The sequence below is a fragment of the Petaurus breviceps genome, unplaced genomic scaffold (genome assembly GCF_028583685.1).
Source record: "Petaurus breviceps papuanus isolate PSGF00001 unplaced genomic scaffold, PetGlider_PUasm1.0 90617, whole genome shotgun sequence".
Classification (NCBI taxonomy): domain Eukaryota; kingdom Metazoa; phylum Chordata; class Mammalia; order Diprotodontia; family Petauridae; genus Petaurus; species Petaurus breviceps.
Window position 1 is genome coordinate 1,867,529 of NW_027187287.1, and position 26,039 is coordinate 1,893,567.

Consider the following 26,039-nt stretch of genomic DNA (forward strand, 5'->3'; position numbering starts at 1 on the left):
GAACAAAGTCCTTGTATGAGCAATTTGGATCCTGTAAGAGACAAGGAGTTATTTTTTTCTTGGAATACAAGAGCTTCCCTGGGTCATCTTTTATAACCTCCTTTTCCTATCTGCAAGCAACTACTTAGAGCCAGGAAAAGAGATTTTTAAATTTTCGGTTTGGTCATGACCATAGCAATAAAATGCTCCTCCAACTCACTACAATCAGTTATCCAAACTGACTACAAGGTGAGGAAATATTGACGCTGAGACTTGTAGGGATTCTCCCATTGATAATAAGAAATTACACTTATGCAGCATCTTAAAGTCTAAAAACCATTTTCTGAAGCTGAAATCATGTATACTCAGGAAAGTATTGCCAGATTCCATGCAAGGAAACTGATGTTCATGGAGGTGAATTGTTATCACACAATAAGCTTATTTCTAAGCCAATGCACAGTTTGGTATAAACCTAAAGGAAGCAAGAGGATGGGGTAGTGGTCTGGTTGTTGTGGAAATCTAGGAGTTATAGAGAAATATTTGGCTTCAAGTCCCTTGCAGAAGAGGGAAAAACTTTCTTCCCATTTCCCTAGGCTGTTCCACTCTAGAGTGAGGCTGGGAGAAGGAGACACCATGAGAACTGAAGGAGCCTTAGGGGATTTGGCTTCTGAGTGGGAACCTTAGTAGTTATATTCAGTAAATGAAATACTGATGGAAGTTTGAGAAAAATCTACGTATCTGAACCCGGGACTGGGACAAGGAGTTCAGAAGTGCTCAAGCCCAAACATCAGTCAGAGGTTTTAGAATCTGACCAAGTGCCCAGAACCACCATTTACCTTCTTCGGTCATCATGCAGTCACTTAGGAGGATCACAGAAAATAGGGTGTCGTTTTTCAGGAGTTTCCCCAGAGCACCACAGGTGTCAACTGACAAGCTCTGGGTGGCCAGGTCCAGTTTGCTCTTGTGATGGCCCTCCCGCAGATCATGTAGCTGCTTGAGGACTGCTTCCTGAGGCTCAGCACCACTGTCCTTACACAGTCGGCTATAGGAACGGCGGAACTCCTCCATTGTTCCAGAAAAACTATAGGGGCTTCCTCAGTATGTTCTTTTTAGTCCAATTTTTCTGCGGAGAAATTCCAGAATGAGAGAACTAGCAATTCCAAAGCTTCACAAGTTATGAGGTGATCAACGCCATCCTTGGGAGAGTTGCATGATGTTCATAGGCCAAGCTGTCTTCACCATTGCTAACTTAAGAGATAAATAAACACAAACTAGAATACTATAAATGCATAAAAGGACTATAAAATGCTATGAGGTTGGATAATGGATAACAGTACAGTTTCTAACAATTCACTTTGAGACTAGATATGGGAGATTCTGTCTCACCAGATGAGGGATGCTAGATGAAATTAGAAAAAAACAGGACAAGTGTTAGAAAATCATTAGGTATTTCTTCCTCTTTCCTATTCTCTTTCCTGCCTCCTCACCGCTCCCCCTCCCCCCTCCTCCCCTCCTCCAAAAAGCCAGTCCAGTTATTGTGGTAGATAAGGGCAGGATGGGTTCCTCAGAATTGGGGAGACACACAAAGGAGATCTGCATAAAATGAAGTTGCTAGGTATAGGGGCCTTGTCATGCTGGAGGTCCCCTTATTCCCAGGGTAAATGGAGAGGAAGGTCCTAAGGAAATTTAAGAGTGCAGTGAAGTCCTAAGCCTATTAAAAAGTCAAATCATCACCATCAACTTTAACTACCATCTTTCCTCATACCATAGTGGAGACAAACTAGAACCCTGAACCCAGGAGCCTTGGGAATAGCAGTGCCTCCCAACCCACCAGACCTACTTCTAGCCCAATCCCTGCAGCTATCCACTAAGGGGAGAAATCATTGTCAAGAGGCACCAACTTCCTTGTCACTACCAGCAATAATTGCTAACTATCACCAACAGGTAGATAAGCACAAGAGCCCTAAGAGTAGTGACATGCCCAAAGCCCATCAGTCCTGCTTCTAGCCTAGGCCACTCTCACTATATTTGTATGAGGAAAGCAACATCTGTGGCAAAGGGACCAACCACACACAAGAGCAGGTAAGCCAGACAAGCTGGGGTAGCAAGGCATCCTGAGAAAGACACTGGAAGCAGGCATGGGCCAGGCAGGTCAAATTCCATCCCTATCTTGGCCACCATCTCCCCTTGGACCCCAATGCAGACAGTCCAGGACCCTGAACCCAAGAGCTTTGGGAACAGCAATGCTTCCGGGATTCTGAACCCAAGAACCTTGGGATGCTTCCAGCACAGTGCTCTCTCATCACCCCGGAAAGCATTCCCTGTGGAGATGCAGCCTGGCAACTGCTCCTGCAGGTGCTCCAGCCCAAGCTCCTGCAGACCCACAAAATGGATTTTCACCCAGAGTCAGCACTGTGAAATAGTACAACATCAGAAACTGCTGTGATTTTATTAGTGACAATAACATTAAAGAACGGGTACTGCCATCTGCTTTGTCTTAGCATCTTAAGGACCAAGGGACTTTTCCCATGTGACTTGCAGCTGAAACCTTCCCCGTGTTTTGTTTTGTTTTTTAAGCAATCGGGGTTAAGTAACTTGCTTCAAGGTTACACGGCCAGTTATTTCTGGGTGTGGTGCTAAGTATCTGAGCCCGGATTTGATCCAGGTCATCCCGACACTGGGGCCAGTGCTCCTACTCACTGAGCCACCTGGCCGCCCCACCTTCCACATATGTTGTCTGACTTTTCTATCTCCAGTGCTTAGCACATGGTAAGTGCTTTAATAAAATACTTACAAATTGCACTTTTTCTTCATGAGAGTAGGATATCAGGGAGGACAACATATAAGGACGGGGAAAATAGTACTGTGTGTAAAGGGGAATATACAGGACAGAATGTTAAGTGACTGGGATGGTGAGGCAGGATGGTATGAAGATGGGGGACCTGGGGGGTCCTATAGAAGAGAGTGCATATGAACAAGGCTAGTGTTTGGTGGGATCAGTATACAGGAAAAGATGGTGTAGAAAGGGGTAGTGTATCAGGGAGATGGAGGAGGTAGAGACGGAGACACAGAGAGAGGCAGAAAGGCAAAGAGAAGTGAATGGGGGAGGAGATAACACGAAGAGGGCAGAATGAGGGATGGGGAGGGGGGGTGTGGGACATCACGTCATCAGCTCTCCCCTCCACTCCGCTGCGCTTCTCCGTACAGTACCGGCGACGCATTGGCCCTTCCGACTTCTGTTTCTTCTCCACACCCCCCCCCTTAACTACATTCTCACTCCAGCACACACAATCGCAAAGGGAGAGGTGCGGGCGGGAACCGCCACCTCACTCACCGGCCGCCGCCAGCAGCGCCCTGGTAACCAGGAAGTGTGAGGTGCGCTGGGAAAGGTAGTTCAGCCTGAGACCTGGAGGCGGTAGGAACTACAAGTCCCAGGAACCCTCACGGGGCCTTCGCTTCGGAGGAGCCCCGTGGAGGGCGGATGAAAGAGGAGAGAGCACGCATGCGTCGGCGTCAAGCTGGAGCAGCGAACTGCCGCTGCGCAGCCTCTTCCTGCATCCGTTTCTCATTGGCTGATACAAGACCTCCGGGGCGGGGTCTACGAGCTCTTCGCGGGCGTCTGCGGCTGAGATGGAGGAAGACGCTCCTAGCTTTAGGAAGGTAGGGTTTGTCTGTGCCTTGGAAGCAGAGCGCTCCCCGGAGGCAGCGGAGCAAGAATGGGACGGGGACCGCCTGGGTCTGGGAAGGGCGCAGGAGAGCGAACTTATTTGGACATAAGAGTCCAGAAGATTTCTTCTGGTGAAAAAGTAATGATCTTCCTAAAGGGCGGATCTGACCATGGCACCTCCCATCCCTCCATAAACTGCCGTGGTTCCCTATTACCCTTAGATCAAATGTAAAATCCGCTTTGGCTTTGAAAACCTTTCATAAACTGGCTCCCTCCTAAGTCTTATTAGATCTGACTACCCTCCAACTCCGAGATCCAGTGACAATGGCCTCCTTGCTGTTGCTCGCACGGTACTCTCCATCTCCCGACTCCCAGGCTTTTCCTGGTTGTTCCCCGGGCCTGGAATGCTCTCCATCCTCATCTCCGTTTCTTGGCCTCCCTGGCTTCCTTTAAGTCCCAGCTAAAATCTCACCTTCTACAGAAAGCCCTTTATTGTCCTCCTTCTGTGGATTATCCCAGTTTATCCTGTTGCTATGTAATTGTATGTTGTCTCCCCCATTAGACTGTGAGCTCCTTGAGGGCAGGAACTTTTTCCCCCATCTTTCTTCCTTTGTATCTCCAGCGCTTATTAATAGTTACTAATTATAGTTATAATAGTTAATAATTATTAATAGAACAACACGTTATTGTTCAGTCGGTTTCAGTCGTGCCTCACTCTTGACGACCCTCTTTGGGATTTTTTGGGCAAAGATCCTGGAGTGGTTTGCCATTTCCTTCTCCAGCACATTTTACAGATGAGGCAAACAAGGATCAAATGCTTGCCCAGGGTCACCAAAGCTAGTAAAAGTCTTCTTGGGCCAGATTTGAACTCAGGGAGATGAGTCTGCCTGACTCCAGGCCCTGAAGTCTAACCACAGTACCACCTAGCTGCCCTCTGACACACTGCAGTAAGCCCTTGATAAATGCTTATTTACTGAGTGGGTTTGAGAAAAGACTGGCTTGGCAGAGTTACTGGAGTTAGGATCAATTGAGATCACATCCTGCCTTTGACTGAAGTAGCTTTATGACTTGGGGCAAGTCCTTTCACCTCCCTGATACTTAGTTTCCTCTTCTAAAAAGTGAAGATAAAACCTGTAGTATCTGCTTCTGGGGGTAGTTGCGAAATTCAAATAAGATTATGTGTACACAAAATAGCAAATGTAAAGTGCTTTGTAAGCTTTAAAGTGACATTTCATAAAGTGTCTGGGCAGCTAGGTGGCTCAGTGAATAGAGCACTGGCCCTGGAGTCAGGAGGACCTGGGTTCAAGTCCGGCCTCAGACACTTAACACAAAAAAAAACTAGCTGTGTGACCTTGGGCAAGTCTCTTAACCCCAATTACCCTCCAAAAAGCAAAAAAAAAAAAAGGCACTAAAGATTTTTGATCAGTGGAGCAGTGGAGTGACATAGATCTGTGCTTTAAGAAAATTATTGTGTCAACTGTGTGAACTAGAGACTGATTAGTGTCTATTGAAATAGTCTAGTTGATGAGGTCATGAATTGGGTGTTGTAGTCATGGGAGAAATTCAAGTCGAATCAATTGGATTTGGCAACTGATTGTATGTAGGTGGGAAGGAGGGAGGGAGAAGGAAGAGTCTAGGATAACTTTGACATGTGAACATAGGTATCTGGGAGAATTGTGGTTTCTTCTGCAGAATTAGGGAAGATTAGAGAGGGGCAGGTAGGTGGTTCAGTGCTGGGCCTGGAGTCAAGGAAGACTCATCTTCCTGAATTCAAATCTGACCTCAGACACTTAGCAGCTGTGTGACCCTGGGCAAGTCATTTAACTGTTTGCCTCAGTTTCCTTATCTATCAAATGAGTTGGAGAAAGAAATGGCAAACCAGTCCAGTATCTTTGCCAAGAAAACCTCAAATAGGGTCACCAAAAGTCAGACATGACTGAAGGTGACTGAACAACAAAGAGAAGGGTAGTTTGGTAGTTGGAAAGGAGAAAATAAATTCATTTTTGGACTAATGATTTTGAAGTGCTAATGGGATGTGTACGTAGAAAGATATCTGGCAGGCAGTTGAAAATGCAAAACTGAATATATAGATTTGAGTCACTAGAAGTCCTACTGTGAAACCTCTCTGTGTTATGAAGGTGACTGTAGGTTCTCAAAACTTATGCCTGCATTCTGAAAAGACTTTGAGTTCAGTCCTGTCATGGAAAATGTTTTTTGATGACCAGCTTGAATAGTGTAGCCACTCACTGATGAATATGTTGACTGTTGCAATGGATGAAACTAAGAAAAATACAAAATGGTCTTTGAGACTGGGAAGTCTCCTTCTGCTTCTGCAGTGACAGGGTAGTTTTAGAGACAGTCTGATGAAGATTAAGTTAACTGTTGATACTTGAAAAGTGAGATCATTGAATCGTATTTTTTACTGTGAATGAAACCAGAAGAAAATTGGTTAAATTGTGCATACCAAGACAACAAGAAACATCATTTCATGGGACATTTGATTTTCTGTTATCTCACTGCAAGAGGACCACTGGGAACATGTGTAATTATGCAACATCAGTTGCAGAGGAGGGAGAGAAAAAGTCTATGAAGAACTCCATTAAGGCCTCCAAATTAAAACAACATATAATTTGATACTTGCTGATGTCAGTGTAAAAAGTGGGCATAAACAAGAATGGCCAAAAAAAAAGTTGGAAAATATGGTTTAGGGTTAAGAAATGAAAAAAAACAAAGCCAGAATTACATTATTTCAAAGTTGGAATGTTTCTCAGTCATTCTCTAGGCCAACACATACCTGAAAAGGAATTTCTACTTATAATGTACTGGCCAAATGGTCTTCTAGTCTCTGCCTGAAGATTATCTCCAATGAGGGGAAGTCTGCTTACAAACATGTTCAGACTTACCTGTCCTTAGAAAACCTCACCTTGACTCTGCCTTCCCCTTAAGCTATTATTCTATATCTCTTCTATCTTTTACTGCTAAGTTCTTAGAAAGAATCATCTACACTAGGGCTTCCTAAACTTTTCTACTCTCAACCCCTTCAGTGCTTCTTAAACTGTGGGTCACAACCAATCAATCATGATTTAGAGCATTTTTTCGTGACTATTGATAGCTTTGATTTCTTCTCTAAGACTTATTTATTTGACACCCCCCCCCCCAATTTTTTTTAGATAGAAATGCCAGAACACAAATATAGAATAGAGAAAAGAAACAAAAACATATCACAAATTTTAATATTGGAACTTAAATACCAAGGTAGAAAGAAAAAAAAAAAAGCATGTCATGTGCACAGCAAAACATAAGAGAGGATTCAAAATATGTAACAAATTTTCATTTCAAGAAAGCCTATATGATAAATAATACTTGTGTTGGGAATTATTCATGTTTTCTTTGCTTCCTTGTAAGTTTTCTTTTGTTCTCTGCTGTGTACTTTTTTACTTTGTTAAATATATAAGACTGTAATTTAAATGTAGCTCACCACAACCCGGTTTCCATCTACTTTTCCAGAGTTATTTCATCTTACCCTTCATGTTGTCTGCATTCCATTCAAACTGACCTACTAGTTTTTGCTAGAACTCAATATGTCATTCTCTTTCCCATAGGTTTTCTTCCCTCGCATAAAGAATATACTCCTTGGAATCCTTCTCTTTCTTCAAGGCTTAGCTCAGGAACCACCTTCTCTTTGAAGCCTTTCATGATCTCTCCCCCCATAAGCCAACAACCCTACACCCCCCTCCCCCAAATCTATTTTCTGAGGAGTACCAGTAAATTAATCATGGAATGTTAATACCACTAGTAGGCTGGCCACTTGGTGATGAGCTTTTTTTGGCTGTTGCCATCCATGAAATAGGGAAAAATGAAAAAAGGGCCTTTAGTCCTATGTGGTTCTGTTCTGTTTTTGTAGTGACAGTGGCAGTGGTTCAGAAAGGGGACAGAGAAGGTTAAGAATCACTGCTTTTATTCATTTATTTATTTACTTACTTTTTGGAGGACAATTGAGGTTAAGTGACTTGCCCAAGGTTACATGGCTAGTTTTTTTGGTGTGTGTTAAGTGTCTGAGGTCAGATTTGAACTCAAGGTCCTCCTGACTCCAGGGCCGTTGCTCTATTCACTGCACCACCTAGCGGCCCCTGAATCACTGCTTTTAAAGCATCAACAAACTTTAGAATACCAACAGTCAAATAAAATGTAAGATCCTTGTTCAGTGACCCATGAGTGGACATAATGCTGGAGAAGCTGAATCATATTAAGCTTGACATTCTTGCTGCAAATGAAATCAGAAGAAAGAAGTTACAGTACAAGGGAAGGATGGCTCATGGGTGCTCCTACAGACAATGGAAACAGTAATCACGTGCTCCAAAGCCATAACAAGTATGAATTTGTGGGACACTTGGTTGTTGTTGTTCAGTCATGTCTGACTCTACATGACCCCATTCTTTTTTTTTTTTAATGCTTTATTAACTTCTGATTTACATCGTTCATTTCCACCAGATTTTGAGTTACAAATTTTCTCCCCATTTTTCCCCCACCCATCCCCCCAAAACAGCAGTCACACAGGATATCCCCACCTCCGATCTGCTCTCTCCCATATTTTCTCCCATACCTGTTTCAACTTTTCCAGTGGATCTCTATGCCTCAGTGCCTATATATCTTTTTTTTTCTTAATAACATGTAAGATGGTATTAATAATAGTATATATATACACACATATATTTATATATATATACATATATTTGAATATTTGATTTTAAAACTTTCAATTCCAGATTCATTCCCTTCCCCCCCTGCCACTCACCCCCACTGGGGAGACAAGCAGTTAAGTATAGGTTGTACATGTGCGGCTAATGCAAACAATAACATAGTAGATGTATTGTAAAAGACTGACTATATTTCCCTCCCTCCTATCCCACCTCCCACTTGTTCTATTCTCTACTTTGATCCTGTCCCTTTTCAAAAGTGGGTGCTTCCAACTTCCCTCCCCCGCAGCCTGCCCTCTCTTCCATCATCCCCCCTCACATCCCCTTCCCCCCCTATTCTCCTGAAGGGTGAGATCCCCTATTTAGTGTGTATTTCCCTCCCTCCTCAAGCCAGATTCAATAGGAATAAGGTTGACCCATTCCCTTTTGCCTTCCTATTCTTCCCCTCCATTGAAACCATTATCCCTTGCCTCTTCTGTATGAGATAGTTGCCCCACTCTGTCTCTCCCCATCTCCTCTCATTATATTCCTCTCACCTCTTAATTTCACCTTTTAAGTATCATCCCTTCCTGTTAAATTGGTCCCGTGCCCTCTATCTATGTATACCTGTAAACATATATACACACATTCACATATGTATTCATAAGCCCGCATATCCTCATATAAAGACATATATATATATACATATATATATATATATATATATATATTTCTAATCCCTTCAACTACTGAGAAAAGTTTCATAAGTTACAATTATTGTTTTTCCATGTAGGAATGTTAATAGTTCAACTTTGGCCAGGTGGCTCAGCAAGCAAGAGCACCGGCCCCAGTGCCGGGATGACCCGGATCAAATCCAGGCCCAGACACTCAGCACCACACCCAGAAACAACAACTGGCCGTGCAACCCCCAGCAAGCCACTCAACCCCAATTGCTTAAAAAAAAAAAATAGTTCAACTTTGATAAGTTCCTTATGACTTCTTTTCCCTGTTTACCTTCTCATGCTTCTCTTGCTTCTTGTATCTGAATGTCAAATTTTCTATTCAACTCTGGTTTTTTCAGCAAGAATGCTTGAAAGTCCTGTATTCCACTGAATGACCATATTTTCCCCTGAAACATGATACTCAGTTTGGCTGGGTAGGTGACTCTTGGTTTTAATCCCAGCTCCCTTGACCTCCGGAATATCACATTCCAGGCCCTTTGATCCCTCAGTGTAGAAGCTGCCAGATCCTGGGTTATCCTGATTGTGTTTCCACAATATTCAAATTGTTTCTTCCTGGCTGCTTGTAATATTCTCTCCTTAATCTGGGAATTCTGGAACCTGGCTATAATATTCCTAGGAGTTTTCTTTTTGGGATCTTTTTCAGGAGGTGATCGGTGGATTCTTTCAACCTCTATTTTGCCCTCTGGTTCTAAAACATCAGGGCAGTTTTCTTTGAGAACTTCCTGGAGGATGCTTTTCAGGCTCTTACTTTGGTCATGGCTCTCAGGCAGTCCAATAATTTTTAAATTATCTCTCCTGGATCTGTTTTCCAGGTCAGTGGTTTTTCCCATGAGATATTTCACATTGCCTTCCATTCTTTCATTTGTTTGGATCTGTTTAACAGCATCTTGATTTCTCATAAAGTCATTAGCTTCCATTTGCTCCAATCTAATTCTGAAGCAATGATTCTCCTCAGTGAGCTTTTGAGATTCTTTTTCCATCTGGCAAATTTGACTTTTTAAGGCATTCTTCTCCTCATTGCCTTTTTGAGCCTCCTTTGCCATTTGAGTCAGTCTGTTTTTTAAGGTATTATTTTCTTCAGTCAGGCTGTTGACTCTCATTTCATAATTTTCTTGCATTGTTCTCATTTCTCTTCCCAATTTTTCCTCCACTGGTCTTATCTGCTTCTTAAGGTCCTCTATGGCCTGTAACCAGCTCGTATTTTCCTTTGAAGCTTTTGGTGCAGGAGTTCTGACTTCACTGATTTCCTCCTGTTCCATGCCTTGCTCCTTCTTATCCCCAAAATAGGAGTGTAATGTTGGAATCTTCTGTCTGCCTTGTTTCCTTTGCCTGCTCATTTTGCCACTCAATGATTTGACTTTTGGGCTTTTTGCCACAGTAGGACTCTGCCACCAGACAGGGGAGTTTTCGTCCCAAACGCTGGGGTTTTCTCAGCTGCCGGAGGTATTAGATGGGTGCCCTCTCTGAGGTCTCCACACACTCTGGCAAGCTGGACACACACCCCAGGACCTCCACCCTAGACTGCAATCCAGATCCAAGCAGGCTAAAGCAAGAGCGATTACCCCTCAGACTGGTGCTTGGTCCCCCTACACTCTGCAGGCCAGGAGCTGAAGCCTCCACGTGGAGCTGGCAGGCTGTGCCCGGGTCTCAGCCGTTTCTCGCCCCGGGGGTAAAAGCCACTCACTCCCACTTACTGGGTCCCAAAGTCCAGAATGCACTGGCCTCTCACTTTGTCCTTCGCATCTATGTATTGATAAATCTGGAAACGGCCACAGCTGCTGCTGATCTGGAGTCCCTCTGGCTGGCGGCTGGTCAGGCCAGCCCTGGGGCTAAAGCCTCGGAGTGGTGTTGGGCTCGGCTCCCAGAGCATTGCGCTGGCCGATTCCTGCCGGCCTGCCAGGCTGTTCTCAGCGGGAGGTTAGCTTCTCTGTGTCATTTTGTGGGTTCTGCAGCTCCAAAGTTTGTTTAGAGTCCCCTTTTTACATGGATTGGGGAGGGTGGAGGCCGGAGCCGCGGGAGAGTCGTGCTTCTACTCCGCCATCTTGGCTCCGCCCATGACCCCATTCTTGACAAAGACAGTGGAGTGGTTTTCCATTTCCTTCTCCATTTTGTCCCTATTTTACAGATGAGGAACTGAGACAAATAAGGGTTAAATGATTTGCCCAGGGTCACACAGCTAGTAAGTATCTGAGGCCGAATTTTAACTCAGATCTTCCTAATTCTAGGCCTGGTGCTCTATCCATTGAACCATCTAGAGGCCCACATTGGTTGTGACATATTATAATACATATTAATCATAAGTATTTGCAGAAAGACCACCATGAAAAAAAATTGCAGTTTATGTACCAACATTAGTTCCTGAAGATGAACAGGTAGATAAATTCTGTACTCTCCAGATCAAATCAATGTATACTTTGGTATTTGGTGACTTCAGTACAAAGGTGGAAAAAGATGAGGATGGGGAGAAATACATGAGAAAGTATAGTTCAGGAGGAAGAAATGAGGGAGGCCAAAGACTTGTATATTATACAGAAGTCATAGGCTTCTATGTCATTAAGACTTGCTTTAAAAAAAAAAAGGTAGGTCTTTGACGTGGTAAGCATCAAACAGTATCACAAAGAATGAGATGTTCCTTTTAACAGATGTCAAAAGACTTACTATGGACATAGACATTACTCCTGAGTCAGATGTCTGTACATCTGTACAGATGTCAGACTATGCTCCCCTCAATCCTTCTACCATGTTATATATTCTTTTTAAACACTCCATTTATTTGAAATAGAAGTTCCTTCCTTTTCGTCCTCATGTCTTCATTCATTTTCCTTGTTTACCTAGACCTTATGTTCATCTTAATTCCCTCTTCCCTTAAAGACAGTGGGATTCTACAGAAATCCTTATTTCTTATTCTATTTGAATGTGAGCATTTTATCATTGTTTAGTCAATTCAGATTACACAGATATGTTTAACTTTCTAGGCATTTCAAAATTTCTACTCAACTCTGGTCTTTTCTAGGAAAGGTTCATTTCCTCTGTAGTTTTTCATGGTATGTTATCCCTGATTGTAAGCTTTTACCTTTTAGAATATTATATTACCAGCATAATCTTGTGTGATCCTAAATGTTGTTTCATGATATTTTAATTCTTTCTGGCTGCTTAAAGTATATTTTCTTTGATTTGGAAGATCTTGATTTTGGCTAAGATCTTAGTTCCTGGGAGTTTTCATTTTGGGGTTTCTTTCAGGGGGTAACTGGTGGATTCTTTCTATTTTTACATTTCTCTATGGTTCTAAATTTGGGTAGTTTTGTCATTTTTAAAACTAGGCTCTCCAGGTTTTTTGTTTGGTAATAGTTTTCAGGTATTCTAATGATTCCAAAATTATCTCTTTGATTTTATAGGTCAAGTGTTATATTCATAGTAAATAGTTTATATTTTTCAATTTTTTTTTCAGTCTTTTGACTTTTCTAATATTTCTTGTCTCGGAGTCATTGAGTTCAGTTTGGTCCACTCTATTTTTCATGAAATCCTAATTTTGGTTAAATTTCCCACCAACTATAGAAGGCTATTTATCCTCCTTCCATTTTTCCCCTTCTAGGATTCTAATTTTGTTGTATTTTGTTTTTTTATCTCTTGCTTCATTTCATGAAGTCATTTTTATAGTCCCTGTGACCAAGCCATTTTTTCCTCTGAGACTCTGCCTGTACTTGTTATGGAGTTATTCTTTTCTTCTGGGTTTATCATTTACCTCTTGGGCTTCATTATCTTTGGTATTTTCTTCTGTTTGTTCATATTTTGGCTTGTCTTCCAGTACTTGCAAACTTCAGGCCTATTTATTGGGGTTTACATGGACTTCCCTGGTACATTGCCTCTCTAAGCTTCTGTTGGTCTCTGGCTGTCTTTTTACCTTGCTTTTGTTTGTTTTTATTTATTATCATTTCATCTGAGATCTTATTCATGTATTTGTTGGGGGTGGGTGGGAAAGGGGAGGATCTGGGCTCCTCCACAACCTTTCATGTTGCCCTTCTTTACTGAAAATCTGAAATGAATTACATTGTGCTCCATCTCCACAGGGTGGGTATATATGAGTGACAGGAGGCAGGGGGTCCTGGTTACTCAATTGCTTCTCTGTGGGAAGGGTAGCTGATGCAGTAGCAGCAACTCTCTACCAGGTACTCCAGGCTCAGACATCTCTATTTTTCTCAAAGATGCCATGATCCTTTCAGGTACCCAGGTTTGCAACCTTGGTGTCATCCTAAACTCTGCTCTCACTCCAGATATCCAGTTAGCTGCCAGACCTTGTCATTTCTATTTCCACAGTAGCTCTTGCATCTGTCCCCTTCTCTACTCATACAGCAACCACCTTAGTTTAAGTGGTTTCATGCTTGAAATGCATTCCTTCTTACTCTACTCTTGGCTTTTCTGGTTTCCGATTTTCAACAGGAAGCCACTGCATTAATCAGTAAACTGTTCTCTCATTTCAGGATTAAATATAAAGTCTTATACATGGAATTTAAATCCATTCTAGATCAGCCCTAAGCTAGGTCAGTCCAATAATTCAAGCTCAAGGTTTAAAATGCAATATGCACAACTGAATCTTAAAAACCAATTTTACTAATAGAAAAGATGAAGATGACAAAGCTTCTAAAGAGTATGTAAAATGCTGCTTCCTTTCTCCTGCAGAATCAGCACAGTAGACTTCTAGGAGAGCAGCATCTAAGGCTAACCTTCTGATGCTATTACCCCCTCTTAATATAAGTCTATAATAAAATGTCATGATATAATCTAATGTAATTATTGAAATAAATTTCTTATATATAAAGTGCAGAAAAACCTTCATCTTCTTAAAGGCTGTCCTCAGTGACCTGCCACTAAAACCCCTCCAGTATAGAAAGCTAGGCAGGACTGTGCTTAGAAAAACCAGGAGAATGAAAGGGTCTAGGGTGAAAGGGAAAGTAAGAAGGGAGCAGACAATCCTTATGGTTCTTTTATGATAGACATATGTTGAGCTTACACTCCACTAACATTATCTTAGGGAAATCAGGATCACTTCCATACACAGATGAAGTTTGGATAGGGTTCTCATGAAAGGACATAGTATGGCTAACCTCACATGCAGGCCTTTTGGATGAACATAGGGGAGGAGAGACTTGATTTTAAAAATCTGTTTTATTTTCTTATTGGTTTATAGGCAGGTTCTCTTGGGTTATGCTCTCTGGTGGGCCAAAGGGCCAGATGCATTGCTTAGGTAATGTTGGGAAGGAGTAGAAGTAGAAAGAGACTTGAGAGTTGGAGGCTAGAACATGAGTAACCACCTAGAGCCTGTCCATTTGTCAACAGCTTTATGAACCAGGAAGACAAAAAACAGGTTCCTCTTCTCTTTCATTTGCTGCTACTACCCCTTTGGCTTAGCTTGATGTCTCTCCTGGGGCCTTCTCTTCTGATACTTTTTTTTTCTTCCTGTTATGCTTCTCCTGAGCTCTCTTAGCCCTTCTTGCTTTTTCTTTTCTTTTTCAATTAACAAGCGTTTACAAGTTTCTTTTCCTTCAACCTCCCCTCACTGGGATAAACAAAACAAAACCAGGGGCGGCTAGGTGGTATAGTGAATAGAACACGGGCCCTGGAATTAGGAGGACCTGAGTTAAAATCCGGCCTCAGACACTTAACACAAAAACTAGCTGTGTGACCTTGGGCAAGTCACTTAGCCCCAATTGCCCTCCAAAAAAAAACAAAAAAAAAACCCAAAACCCTCTTAAGCAAAGACAAAACAAATTCAGCCCATCGTTGGGTTCTTCTTATTAAAGCCTCTTTTTAGCCGTTAAATGAGCATTTCTTAAATCTGTAGGTCCATGAACTTGTCTTAAAAAATAATTCAATAGCTATTTGAATGTAATTAGTTTTGTTTGATATTTTATTTTATATACCTAAAAACCTGTTGAGAAAGGGTCCATAGGCTTGTTACTCATCTCTACCTCCTGGCTTCCTAAAATTCCCAGCTGAAATCCCACTGTCTAGAAGAAACCTTTTCCATGCCCTCTTAATATTAGTGCCTTCCCAGTTATTTATTTCCAATTTATACTGTGTATCTCTTGTTTGTACTTAGTTATTTTACATGTTGTCTTCTTTAGAGCGTGAACTCCTTGAGAGTAGGAAACTGTCTTTTTTCCTTTCTTTTTATCCCCAGTTTTCAGCACAGTATCTGACACATAGTAGGCTAAAAACCCTCTCCTGGACATTGCTGCTCACTCAGTCCTTCCTTTATTTTAATTTTTGTTAAAGATGTTCCAGATTAAAAAGTGGTATCTTTTTCTTCCTAAAGTACATTTCCCATTAAATAGTTTTAAATTAAATAAATAAACCAACGAATAGACTGATTGTGACTAATAATACATGGGGCAGCTAGGGTGCCACATGGATAGAGCTTGAGTAAGGATGACCTGAGTTCAGATACTTAATACTGTGAGACCCAGGGCAAGTCTTTTAACCTCTGTTTCAGCTTCCTCAACTGTAAAATGGAGATAACAGCACCTACTTTTCAGGACTGTTGTGAGAATCAATTGAGATAATATTTGCAAAATGTTTTGAAAACCTTAAAAACCTAAAAATATGAATGCTTGCTTGCTGTTGGAATCAAGCACATGGGGAACATCTCATTTCCAGAAATAACCAGTAGGTGGTGCTAAGAACATATTTTTTTTTCTTTTTGTTCCCATGGTCTTGGGCATCCATCCTACTGGTTTCTGTTACCATTGAAAGGATAAAACTCAGCTACTTCCGCCCCACTTGTTGGCTTTTTATTTGATGGAATTCCATAAGGATGCTTCTGACCTGGGATGCTAAAATTTACAACTATTCTTCAATTCAGTTTCCATTTAACAAACATTTATTTGAATGTATAAGGTGTACTGCAAGGTGAATGCATGGCAGATCCCACTCTCAAGCATCATATAGTCTAATGGGGAAGAGAGATGTACATAATAACAGGAGAGAAGACATGACAAGAACAAGGCTTGTTTGGCTAGAATGTAGAGTAGATAAAAGTGAGTAGTTTGAGAGAAAGCAGCAACGAGGAGCCACTTGGTTAGAGAAATAGGATTAGAGCAGTATATTTATCAGACTACTTTAATAGTCGCACATCTCATGTGAGAATTGTGTCAGCTCTTTCAGTTCATTTAGAAACTGTCTAAACTTTTTCCTTAGCATTTCATTTTACTCTCCATTTGGGGTTCCCAATACACCCTCTTCAGCAAGGGGTTCAGCAATTTCCCTTTCACATCTGATCATTTAGAAACAGCTCTTGATTGTTCCTTGGACAAAATCTCTTGGGGTAGTGGTGTTGCCTACTGTGATACTGCTGGGACAAAGGTTTAATGATATTTTGGGTATAATTCCAAATTGCTTTCCAGAATGGCTGGACCAACTCAAAGCTCCATCAGCAGTATATTGGTATGCCTACATTTTTGCAGTCCTTTCAGTTATTTGCAGTCGTTACTCTCCTTTTTTTGTTGTTTTTGCTAATCTGGTGGATATAAAGACAAAGTTGCTTTAATTTGCATTTCTCTATCAGAGATTTGCAGCATTTTTTCATATGCTTTTTGATAGCTTAGGTTTCTTTGGAAATTGCCTGTTCACATCCTTTAATCATATATCTAGTGGGGAATGTTCTTATAGATTTGAATCAGGTCCCTGTATGCAGGATGTTCCAAAATTTTAAGTTTTAATAGCTTAAAATTGCTCTAAGACTTTTGGGATACACCATGTTTTGTGTGAGACCTTTATCAGAGAAACTTGCTTCAAAATTTTTTTTCTCCCGTTACATTTTCCTTTTAACAGTTTTGGTTTTGTTTGTGAAAAAAAAGTTTTAATTTTATATGAGAAAAATATCCACTTTTATCTTCTGTGATTCTTTCCATCCCTCTGATCATAAACTTTTCCTGTATCCTTAAATCTCAAGGGTCACAGTTGTTTACTTGCTTATTTGTTCATATCATATATGTCATGTATGCATTTGGGCCTTATCTTAATATATGAGATGTTGGTCTAACCTAATTTGTGCCAGATTACATGCCACTTTTTGTCAAATTAATTCTTCCTTATGTATCTGAGGTCTTTGGTCTTATCAAACACAATGCTACTATGGGTTTGCTTCTATGTGTGGTATCCCTAAAATTTTCACTGATTGATCTGTTTAACCAGCACCAAATCATTTTGATAATTATTGCTTTGTAGAATAGTTTGAAGGCTTCTGACTTTTTTTTTTCATTTTTCCCTTAAGATTTTTGTTTATGCCTCCAAATGTCACCTTCTTCCACCTTACTGTCTTAAATTAGCTTTAGTCTTCTACCTCTGGCAGATCTTCAGCCTCCAACTTCTAGAGTACCAAATCCTAGTACCTGTTCCCTCCTTAAGCTTTTCATCCTGCTGCCATTACTCCTGTGGCACACCCAGCTGACAGTAGAATGATACTTGGAACTGAAGTAAGGGTCAACCGCCACCACCAAGCTTAGAAAAGGGCTTAAGAGGCCTGCAGGGTAGATGGTAATATTTAAGTGGAGTGTATTTTTGTGTATTTAAGTGTATAATTGTCTATTTAAGATTAGATGGGACCCTCCCTATCAGTGGCGGGGCAGAGGGGGGTGGGGTGGTGAGGAACGAACAGGAGAGCAGCAGAATCCGATGTGACTTGTGGCTTGCTGGTGGTCACCAAATGTTACCAGCTCTTATTCCCATCTTTCCATAGGAGCTGGTAAACAAGCTGCTGTTTTTACACTTTAAGGATGACAAATGCAAAGGTAAATTTCTTTCCTTTCTTAAAGTTTTTTCTTTCTTTTTTTTGTATTTTTACTTTTCAATATTCATTTTCACAAGATTTTGAGTTACAAATTTTCTCCCCATCTCTCCCCTACCCCCCACCCCAAGATGGTAAGCATACCGATTACCCCTTCCCCCAGTCTGCCCTCTCTTCTATCCCCCCCATTCTGCCCCTTACCCCTTCCTTTCTTGTCGGGCAAGATATATTTCTATACCCCATTCCCTATATATCTTATTTCCCAGTTGCATGTAAAAACAATTTTTTAACATTTGTTTTTAAAACTTTGAGTCCTATTTTATCTCCCCTCTTCCCTCCTCACCCACCCCCATTGAGAAGACAAGCAATTCAATATAGATTATACAAGTGTACTTATACCAAACATTTCCATAGTAGTCATATTGTGAAAGACTAACTATATTTCCCTCCATCTTATCCAGCCCCCCATTTATTCTATTTTCTCCTTTGACCCTGAAGTTTTTTTTTTTTTAAATCAAAGCTTTTTTCCCCCTTTAAATCACTGGAGACCCCCTCTTCATCTCCCACAACAGAACCCTCCCTTGTAAGGCAGTAGCACATATAGGTTAAAACAACCTAACATAAGCCATGTCTGACACTCTCAGACTTCATTTTTATACCTAAAGATGCCTAGAGACCAGACTTCTTTTTTTCTTTTTTGGGGGGAAGGTAGGGCAATTGGTGTTAAGTGACTTGCCCAAGGTCACACAGATAGTTTTTGTGTTAAGTGTCTGAGGCCAGATTTGAACTCAGGTCCTACTGACTCCAGGGCTGGTGCTCTATTCACTGTGCCACCTAGCTTGCCCCCAGACTTGATTTTTATACCTAGAGAGGAGAAAGGCAGGTTTCAGTGTCTGAACTCTCAAGTTAACATCAGGTGTCTTTTAGTGATTTTTCTTTTGTGGCATTTTGGTCACTGTGGAGGCTTTTCTTTTGGTTTTGCTTACAGAGTTTGGTCTGCATCAGTTCATAAAAGTCAAAGGTGATTTTCTCTAAGTGACTTGCCCAAGGTCATATGGCCAGTTTTGTGTTGTGTCTGAGGCGCATTTGAACTCATGTCCTCCTGACTCAAAGGTGATTTTCCACTCAGAAGTCAGGTTTTAGCATCAGGATCTTGTGAAGTCAGTCAGTGACACTTATTGAGTATCCAGCTTTGTAGATTGAGTATCCAGCCTTGTAGATTGAGAAGTTTAAAAAGTAAGCATGGCGCCTGATCCTTCCCCCAAGTGGTGTTGAGCAGACATAAAGACACATGGCCTACATGCTCAACTCCAGCAAGATATAGAGAGATAAAAAGGGTTACATATTTGATGAAAAAGAGATGGCAGTGCTCATTGCACTGATTACCCAGGCACGAGGGCAGACAAGGCTCAAAGCTGCTGCTAGTCCATGGAAGAGACAAAGGCAGACAGACACTAAATCAGTCCAGAGGGAATGGGAGCATGCAAGTAATTCTGTTTTGTCTCCTTTCCAGTCAGTGCAGATGCTCTGCTGCTCATGGTCGAAATGCTGAAGATCTTTGTCGGAGGTGATTTGATACTTATTTCTCTCTCTCTTTTTTTTTTTTGCTTTTTGGACGGCAGTTGGGGTTGTGACTTGCCCAAGGTCACATGGCTAGTTTTTATGTTAAGTGTCTGAGGCCAGATTTGAACTCAGGTACTCCTGACTCCAGGGCCAGTACTATTCACTGCACCCACCACCTAGCTGCCCCCATTTCTCTCCTTTTCAAAAATTCCCACTGATAGCTTCACATAGGGACTAAGACTCAATCCTAAAATCTCGGATTTATTTGTACTAGAGCCTCACTGTATTTCTCCCAGTTCCTTGGAGGCATCCAATCTTTCTCTCCCTCCCATGGAATATACCTTCCAGCATTTTAATTGACTTTTAAAAGCCTGAGGCCCAAAAGCTGGGTTAATGACAGTTTAAGTCAATCCAATGAGCATTTGTTGAGTATCTAATAAATGCAGGACATGCCTATTTCCTGGGAATACAAAGACAAAATTTAAAAAAGTCTCTTCCCTGCCCTCACTTCGCTTATGCTGTACTCAAGAGTAAGCACCTGGCAGAGTTTAGGACAACTCAGAAGAAGGAAAACTGGGGAGTGGATCAGCCCATAGCTCAAAGCAGCAAAGTAATCCTGGGCAAAATGAGCAGGGCACTCAGTCATCTCTCATGGTGGGGTTTTTGTAAACCACATCTGAAGCCAGGATCCTATACTTGACCCTTCCCAAATTTCACTTTTACTTTTCTCCTGTGTTCATGGAACAGAAGCTGCAGCCCGAGCAATAAGACAGGCCCAGGCTGAAGACCAGGATAAAGTTGACATTGAACAGTTTGAGAAGGTGCTGCCCCAGCTGGTATGGAGCCTTCGGCCTCATTTCTCGGGGGTGGGTTTACACTGAATCATAGCATTGAGAGATTATCTAAAATTTTTTGTTTTGTAGGTGTGCACACTAACCTTGGCTGACAGAGTGGGGTCTTATAATAACCCTAGCTAGGAAGGGCAGAGTCAGTGTCGAAAATTGGTTTAGTAGTTTGTATGCTAATGACTTGAAGATACTGAGTTTCCTCTTCTCTCCATCTAGCTTCTTGATTTTTAGAAGCAGCAGCCATGGAGAAGATGAAGGTTATTAGATCAAGCAGAGCTACCTGAACCTTTTCAAGTTATCTACCTGCCTCTAACTGTTCCTGGACAGGGAATCAACCTCATACCACCATTTTGGGTAGTGTCTTATTTCAGTAAGTCAGATCATGTTTACTTCCTGACATGACTGAACCAAACCAAAAAGAAGGTCTATAGCTGCTATCTGTCCGAGAATTTCTACCACAGCCACTAAGCATCAGGATGATGGTCCCTTTCTTTCCCCTCTGTCTGGGTTAGAGAATAAAGAAGCCTGTGTGGTGTCTTCCTGGAAATAGCACAAGGTGGGAGGTGAGGGAGGAGGAAAGGGACAGTGGATGAGGCACTGGGATCAAGCTAAGAACTGAGAGGGGGCAAGCCAGGTCACGCTGGAACAAAGTAAGGTGCTCTGGTTCCAGCACCCTTGGATTTCCTGCCCCAGGGGCTACTCAGTTAAAGATCAAGGTGCTGGTGCTGCCTTCCATTCTTAGCTCCCTGGAAAACAAAGGCTGTGTATGTACATGCCTTATCTCCTGTGCCACCAGCCTTTGGCCTCAGCAGAGTCCCCCCAGCTGTGGCCCCAAGAGGAGCTCCCTCCATTGAGCCTTGAGCTCAGTGAGGTACCTGATCTTCAGTTTATACACAGAGTCTGGTGCTTGCCTTCTCCCAACATTCTTGCTGCCTTCTGACATCAAAGCTAGTTTGTAACCTTTTAACCATTTGATATTCCCCTCAGAAGCTGCTTTCCTGAGCTATAAATTTGTTCTCACAAAGCAACATCAATAAATCAAAACTGTCTCCCTCCCTGGCTCAGCCTTCTCACTGCCATTAATCACCCAAAGTCAAGTTGCTTCAAAGCCTCATTCAGTTCCCCATCCCCCCTCCCCCCCCCCCCTGCTTTTTTCTCCATCTTTTTAGGACGAAAGCAAAACTCTTAAAAAGGACAGAATAACAAACAGCATGTGTGTGAATGCCCCAGCCCTCACAAGCCAGCTCCCCATCGGCAGCTGAGAGAAGCTGTGAAATAGGAAACCTTACACATGTGGGCACGGGCCGCAGCCCAGAGCCTGGCTTGCCTGGAAAACGTTACTCTCACTGTAGCCGCTGCTCCAGAAGCTGCCGCCCTCGGGCAGGATAAAGTAGTGTTTGTGTGGGCTGGCCCAGGCCCTTGGGAATTGCCTGTAGGCTCAGTGGCCCCCAGTGTGTGTGTGGGGGGGAGGGGGGTGGCGTCTTGGTGCCACACAGGACCAAGGGCAGAGGGGATGGACACCCAGGTCCACTTGTCCCATTAGTTTCCTCTGACATGCACTAGGCCACACAGGCACAGGAGGAACGAAGAGATTCATAACATGAGGCCTCATCTGAGGTGAGAAATAGCATCCCAAGGACATACACACAAGCAGAACTGCATAGACCTCCACTCTGGTACAAAAACTCTTCAATAATCAGATTTAAGGAGGAGGCTCTGACTGACTAAAAGGTTCCCTTACTAACTCTGGTGTCATTACCCTCTAGTGCCTACTAACAATGGACGACTTACCTTTCTTTGCCTTTTCTTCCTGGAAGAGCCACCTTATTCTGTTACTGCCAGAATGAAGACCAGGGTTGAGAGCAGTGACCCCAACAGAGTCCTAACTAACAGCCCCTTACCTGATCTGCTGATCTTCAGTCTGGGTGGTTTTATACCCACTCTTCCTTCTGTGCCATAAAGAAACTCCAGCAGGCATCAAGTGTGAAGGTGACTAGCTGAGGGGATGCTCCACTTTCAGTATCCATGCCATAGAACCAAGTCCAAGAAAGGCCTTTATTTACTCAGAGACTTAGGCTAAAGGAAGCAGCAAAGGATAGTTGCCTCTCAAGTTCACATTTGTTTAGCATTTTCAAGTTTACAAAGCATTTTCCACACAAAGCAGCATTCTGAGGTGGGCAGTGCAAATATTAATATTATTTTACAGATGAAGAAAATGAGTCCCAGAAACAGTGGTGGAGCTGAACCCAGGTCTTCTGAATCCAGCCTGGGGCTCTTTGCAACCTGGCTGTTTGGCTATCATTTCCCCAACTCCCTCAATGGGAAAGAATGATGGGAGTCCTAATGGATGAGGACACATTTTAGGAGCCTTCCCACGGTTCCCAACTTTGGTCTAACCTGCCCCAAACATTGCTGAAGAGAGCTGTGTGCAGCAGCATAGTTAGCCATACAACACAGAAGCCAGGAGGCTACACACAAGCCCAGAGCAACTTCCAGAGACTGCAGCATTGCTCAGACAGCCAACTGCCTGGAATCAGGTGTCTGAGGGAGCAGAGCTGCACTCCCACCCAGCTGGAACCAGTCAGGATTTTAAACAAACAGAACAAACCTTTGACTCCAGTTTTGTTGGGCTGAGTTTTTGGTAGGCAGTGAGCTTTTGTTTTCTAAATGGCTTTTTTCAATTCCTTTTACTTTATACCATTGTTTTTCCAGAGTGGGCGCTGTTGCTGATGATGCGCTGAGTTCGGTATTGACTGTCCAGAGGTGGTAGGAGACACAGGGCCTGGCTTTGAACACTATTCAAAAAGAATCTGACTCCAGTGGGAGCCTTTCACTCCTTGTATCATACTTTCTCAACCCCTTGACCCAGTACACCCCATCTCTCCACCTTTCTCTTATTCCTTTCCTTCTCTCACTAAGGTTTTGTGCTTCAAAGCACTTGGGAGCATGTGGAAGTAATTAGACCTGAAGGGAAATGCTGGCTGGTATGGGGAGACAATGACAAGTGCCAGGAACCCTGGGCGCCCCTTTTAGCCACTTTGAAGTTCATTCAGATGGTACAAAGCTCCACTGTGCTTTATTCCTTTGGAGAGAGGTATGGGTGTGTCCAGCCCAATAAGCAGAAATGGGAGTAGCTACTGGAAACCCCTGCCTGGCCTGGGTACTACTTACCCAAGTGGCACAGGGCACACCCACAGCTGGGTCTTAGGATAGTCACAAAGTTCTTGGATGGGGCCCCATTAGGGAGGTCCTGAGGAGTGAAAAGGTGGCCACTGCTCTGTTTCCTTCTCATACTCCCCAGCCTTGTCCTAGTCACAGCTTTCTCTGTGCCAGACAATGAGGGGTTGCCAGACCTCCGGATACTCCAGCCTAGGCAGATGATGTTCTTTTTAGCAGGGAGGTAATTAATGATGTCAATTATGTAAAAAGGAAAAAAAAATCCAGGACCAGAGGCTGAAGCCTATATTGGCCATGTCATTACGGATACCTGTGTTTCTTAAATAAGAACAGAACTCCTGGGATAGGAAAGTGACTGCATTCCCTGTTAGAAGAGTTTAGTTGGTGAATTCATTTTCCTTCTTACCCTATCAAGTCAGAGAGCTAGTGATTGGGAGAATTAAAAAGAATGGGCTCTAGTACCAAGCAGAAAAATATGTAGTCATACAATCAAAAGTATGGGGAGTGAAGGGACAGAGGCTATCAATCCAACCTCGTTTTATAGTTGAAGACAAGGAAGTCCCAGGGAGACTGCCCAAGGTGCACCTTCCTTGCAACAAAATAGGGAGAGGGGCCAGACCTGTGATTTCACTGGTAGAGGAGACATTCAGGTGGGTGAAGAGGCTTCCTCTACCTCTGCTGGTCATCATTTTTTCTATAGAGTCTTGGAGAGCTTCCAAAAGCACTGAAGGGAGAAATGACTTGCCTGGGGTGTTACATTCAATATGTGTCAGGATTTGAACCCAGGTATCCCTAGCTTCAAGGCTGGTTCTCTAGCCATATGACCTCTTCCCCAGTGAGATAGGTACGTATATTATTACCCCTATTTTACAGATGAGAAAACTGAGGCTTAGCAGAGTCATAGTATTTGAGCTGGATATGTGAATCCAGGTTCAAATTTCATTTTATGTGGAATTGAAAGTCATTAACTTCTGACCCCTCTGAATTAAAAATTTCTTTTGGGCCAAGAAACCTGAATGGTAAGAGGCAAGGTGAAGCTCCTCTTGTTCACTGCAGTTCACACTTTGATCCCATCACCCTGACAATAAGAAAGGAAGACGCTGGGATTGATCAGGAGGAGCACACCAATTCTTTATTCGCAGCTCAGGTACAGGAGTGTATAGGAGAAGTAGGGAGAGGAGGAGTCCCCTCCTTTCATGCTGGGCTCTCACCTCTTTCCAGCTGTAACACAAAGGGCAAGGAGTTAGTGGGAACCCTTAGCCCCAAGTCACCCTCCCCCTTGGGAGATCCAACTCCCACAAAGGCTACCTGGTAGTTTAAGCCACTTGGGCACTTTGCCCAGATTCCTCCTCACAGGCTGAGCAGTTCCTGCAACTGGTTCTGGGGGTTCTACTGCCACTTTAGCTGATTCCTCCTGTTCAGAAAGCTCAGGCTCAAGGGTTGGCAAAACAGTTGGCATCGCCGAGGCCCTGGACATACACCTGAGCAGGCAACCAAATAAAAGGGGTGTGGGTAGGCCTTAAGCTCAAGGGTCTGAAGGAATAAGCATCAGTGTTTCCCTCCCCCTCCAATAGGACCTGCTTGGTTCCTGAACCCTCACTCCCCCTCTCCAGTTCCCAAGACTCACCTGGCCACCAGCACATCAGCAGAAGACAGAGAGATGGTGTTCTCCAGCAGCTGGGGCTCCAAGTAGAAATCTGTGCAAAACCCCGAGTCCCACCCTCAGGTGGGCTGAAGGAAGAGTGAGACCCAGAGTTGTCCCCAGCCTTTAGCTCTCGACAATTTTCTCCCATGGCTCCCCTGGTTGTCCTTAAGGACAGGATGACCAATGGTGATGTCCTATTTCCTGCACCATGGAGGATCACAACCCCAGCAAGGTGGGACATGCTGGAGCCATGGGGTCTGCCTGTCTATGACCTAAATGAAGGGTGCACAGTAGCTCTCAGGTCCTGCCAATATGTGCCAAAGCCCCCAGTCCAGGCCCCATCTATTCCCTTCAAGAAATTTTGTTCCCCCACTCAAGGATCTTTGCCAGGAATTTTTTAATAGCTTTGAGGCAAGCCAGGGGTGGAGGGGTCAGGGTTGCTGGAGTTCTGTCTGAGCTAACAGCTGAGAGCTTCTCACTCACCTGTTGGTTCTTCAGACCCAAAGTGAACAAGGGCAGCAGGAAAGAGGTTAGCCTGCAGGGAGGGGCAGAGGAGTCAGAAAGACCAGGTGAGAATGGGGGTGGGGAAGACAGGAAGTCAAAGTTTTCCTATAAAATGCCACGGGGTTCACAACAGGAAAATGAATGGCCCTGAGTAGGATGGGAGGGAAGAAAGGTCCTCTCCTAACAGCCAGTGTAACTCTGACAACCCCCTCTGCTTACTATTTCAGTTCCAAACAAGACGCTCTTAAATCCTGAAGAAAGGGGGACCCATCTGGAGAGGTGGGACAAAGGATTCCAGCCCTGTATGGGGTAAGGATGGACCTCCCTAGTGCCCATCCCCCAGCATATGGCTTTCTATGTTGTTGCCTTCATGCCAGATGTAATCTGGAAAATAAGGTTCTTATAAAGAGTAAGTGTTGGAATTTTTTAATAACCTCTTCCTCCTGCCCAATTAC

The 26,039-nt window shown here is 43.1% G+C and overlaps 3 protein-coding genes across 16 annotated transcripts in view; 1 reads left to right on the forward strand and 2 right to left on the reverse strand.

Moving 5' to 3' along the window:
• LRRC45 (leucine rich repeat containing 45) overlaps positions 1-3,447 on the reverse strand; it is an 8,075-nt gene extending 4,628 nt beyond the window's left edge. The window contains exons 1-3 of the mRNA XM_069064026.1: positions 3,314-3,447; positions 816-1,102; positions 1-31 (exon numbers count right to left, since the gene is read on the reverse strand). The exon at positions 1-31 is cut by the window's left edge and continues 46 nt beyond it. Coding sequence (XP_068920127.1) covers positions 1-31; positions 816-1,047 — 263 coding nt within the window. The 5' untranslated portion in view covers positions 1,048-1,102; positions 3,314-3,447. The remainder of the gene's footprint in view (positions 32-815; positions 1,103-3,313) is intronic.
• A 13-nt stretch (positions 3,448-3,460) lies between these two features.
• On the forward strand, positions 3,461-26,017 carry CENPX (centromere protein X). Of its 10 annotated transcripts, none has more exons than XM_069064025.1 (9): positions 3,495-3,639; positions 17,800-17,851; positions 19,361-19,414; positions 20,158-20,246; positions 20,475-20,628; positions 22,076-22,247; positions 22,971-23,024; positions 25,010-25,161; positions 25,812-26,017. In XM_069064025.1, exons 1-5 carry the CDS (start codon positions 3,610-3,612, stop codon positions 20,487-20,489), a joined length of 240 nt encoding a protein of 79 aa, XP_068920126.1. In that variant the 5' UTR covers positions 3,495-3,609; the 3' UTR covers positions 20,490-20,628; positions 22,076-22,247; positions 22,971-23,024; positions 25,010-25,161; positions 25,812-26,017. The 10 variants fall into 10 exon arrangements, with proteins under 10 accessions (XP_068920119.1, XP_068920118.1, XP_068920117.1 ...); XM_069064022.1 differs by lacking the exon at positions 22,076-22,247 and adding an exon at positions 24,444-24,582; XM_069064023.1 differs by lacking the exons at positions 22,076-22,247; positions 22,971-23,024 and adding an exon at positions 24,444-24,582.
• Positions 24,542-26,039, reverse strand: part of ASPSCR1 (ASPSCR1 tether for SLC2A4, UBX domain containing) — a 144,761-nt gene continuing 143,263 nt past the window's right edge. For 3 of the 5 annotated variants that reach the window (XM_069064015.1, XM_069064011.1, XM_069064010.1), the window contains 4 exons: positions 25,564-25,615; positions 25,063-25,132; positions 24,744-24,916; positions 24,542-24,656 (listed from right to left, as the gene is read on the reverse strand). In XM_069064015.1, the coding sequence (XP_068920116.1) occupies positions 24,643-24,656; positions 24,744-24,916; positions 25,063-25,132; positions 25,564-25,615 (309 nt within the window). In that variant the 3' untranslated portion in view covers positions 24,542-24,642. The remainder of the gene's footprint in view (positions 24,657-24,743; positions 24,917-25,062; positions 25,133-25,563; positions 25,616-26,039) is intronic. The other 2 variants (XR_011163561.1, XM_069064013.1) reach the window with 2 other exon arrangements.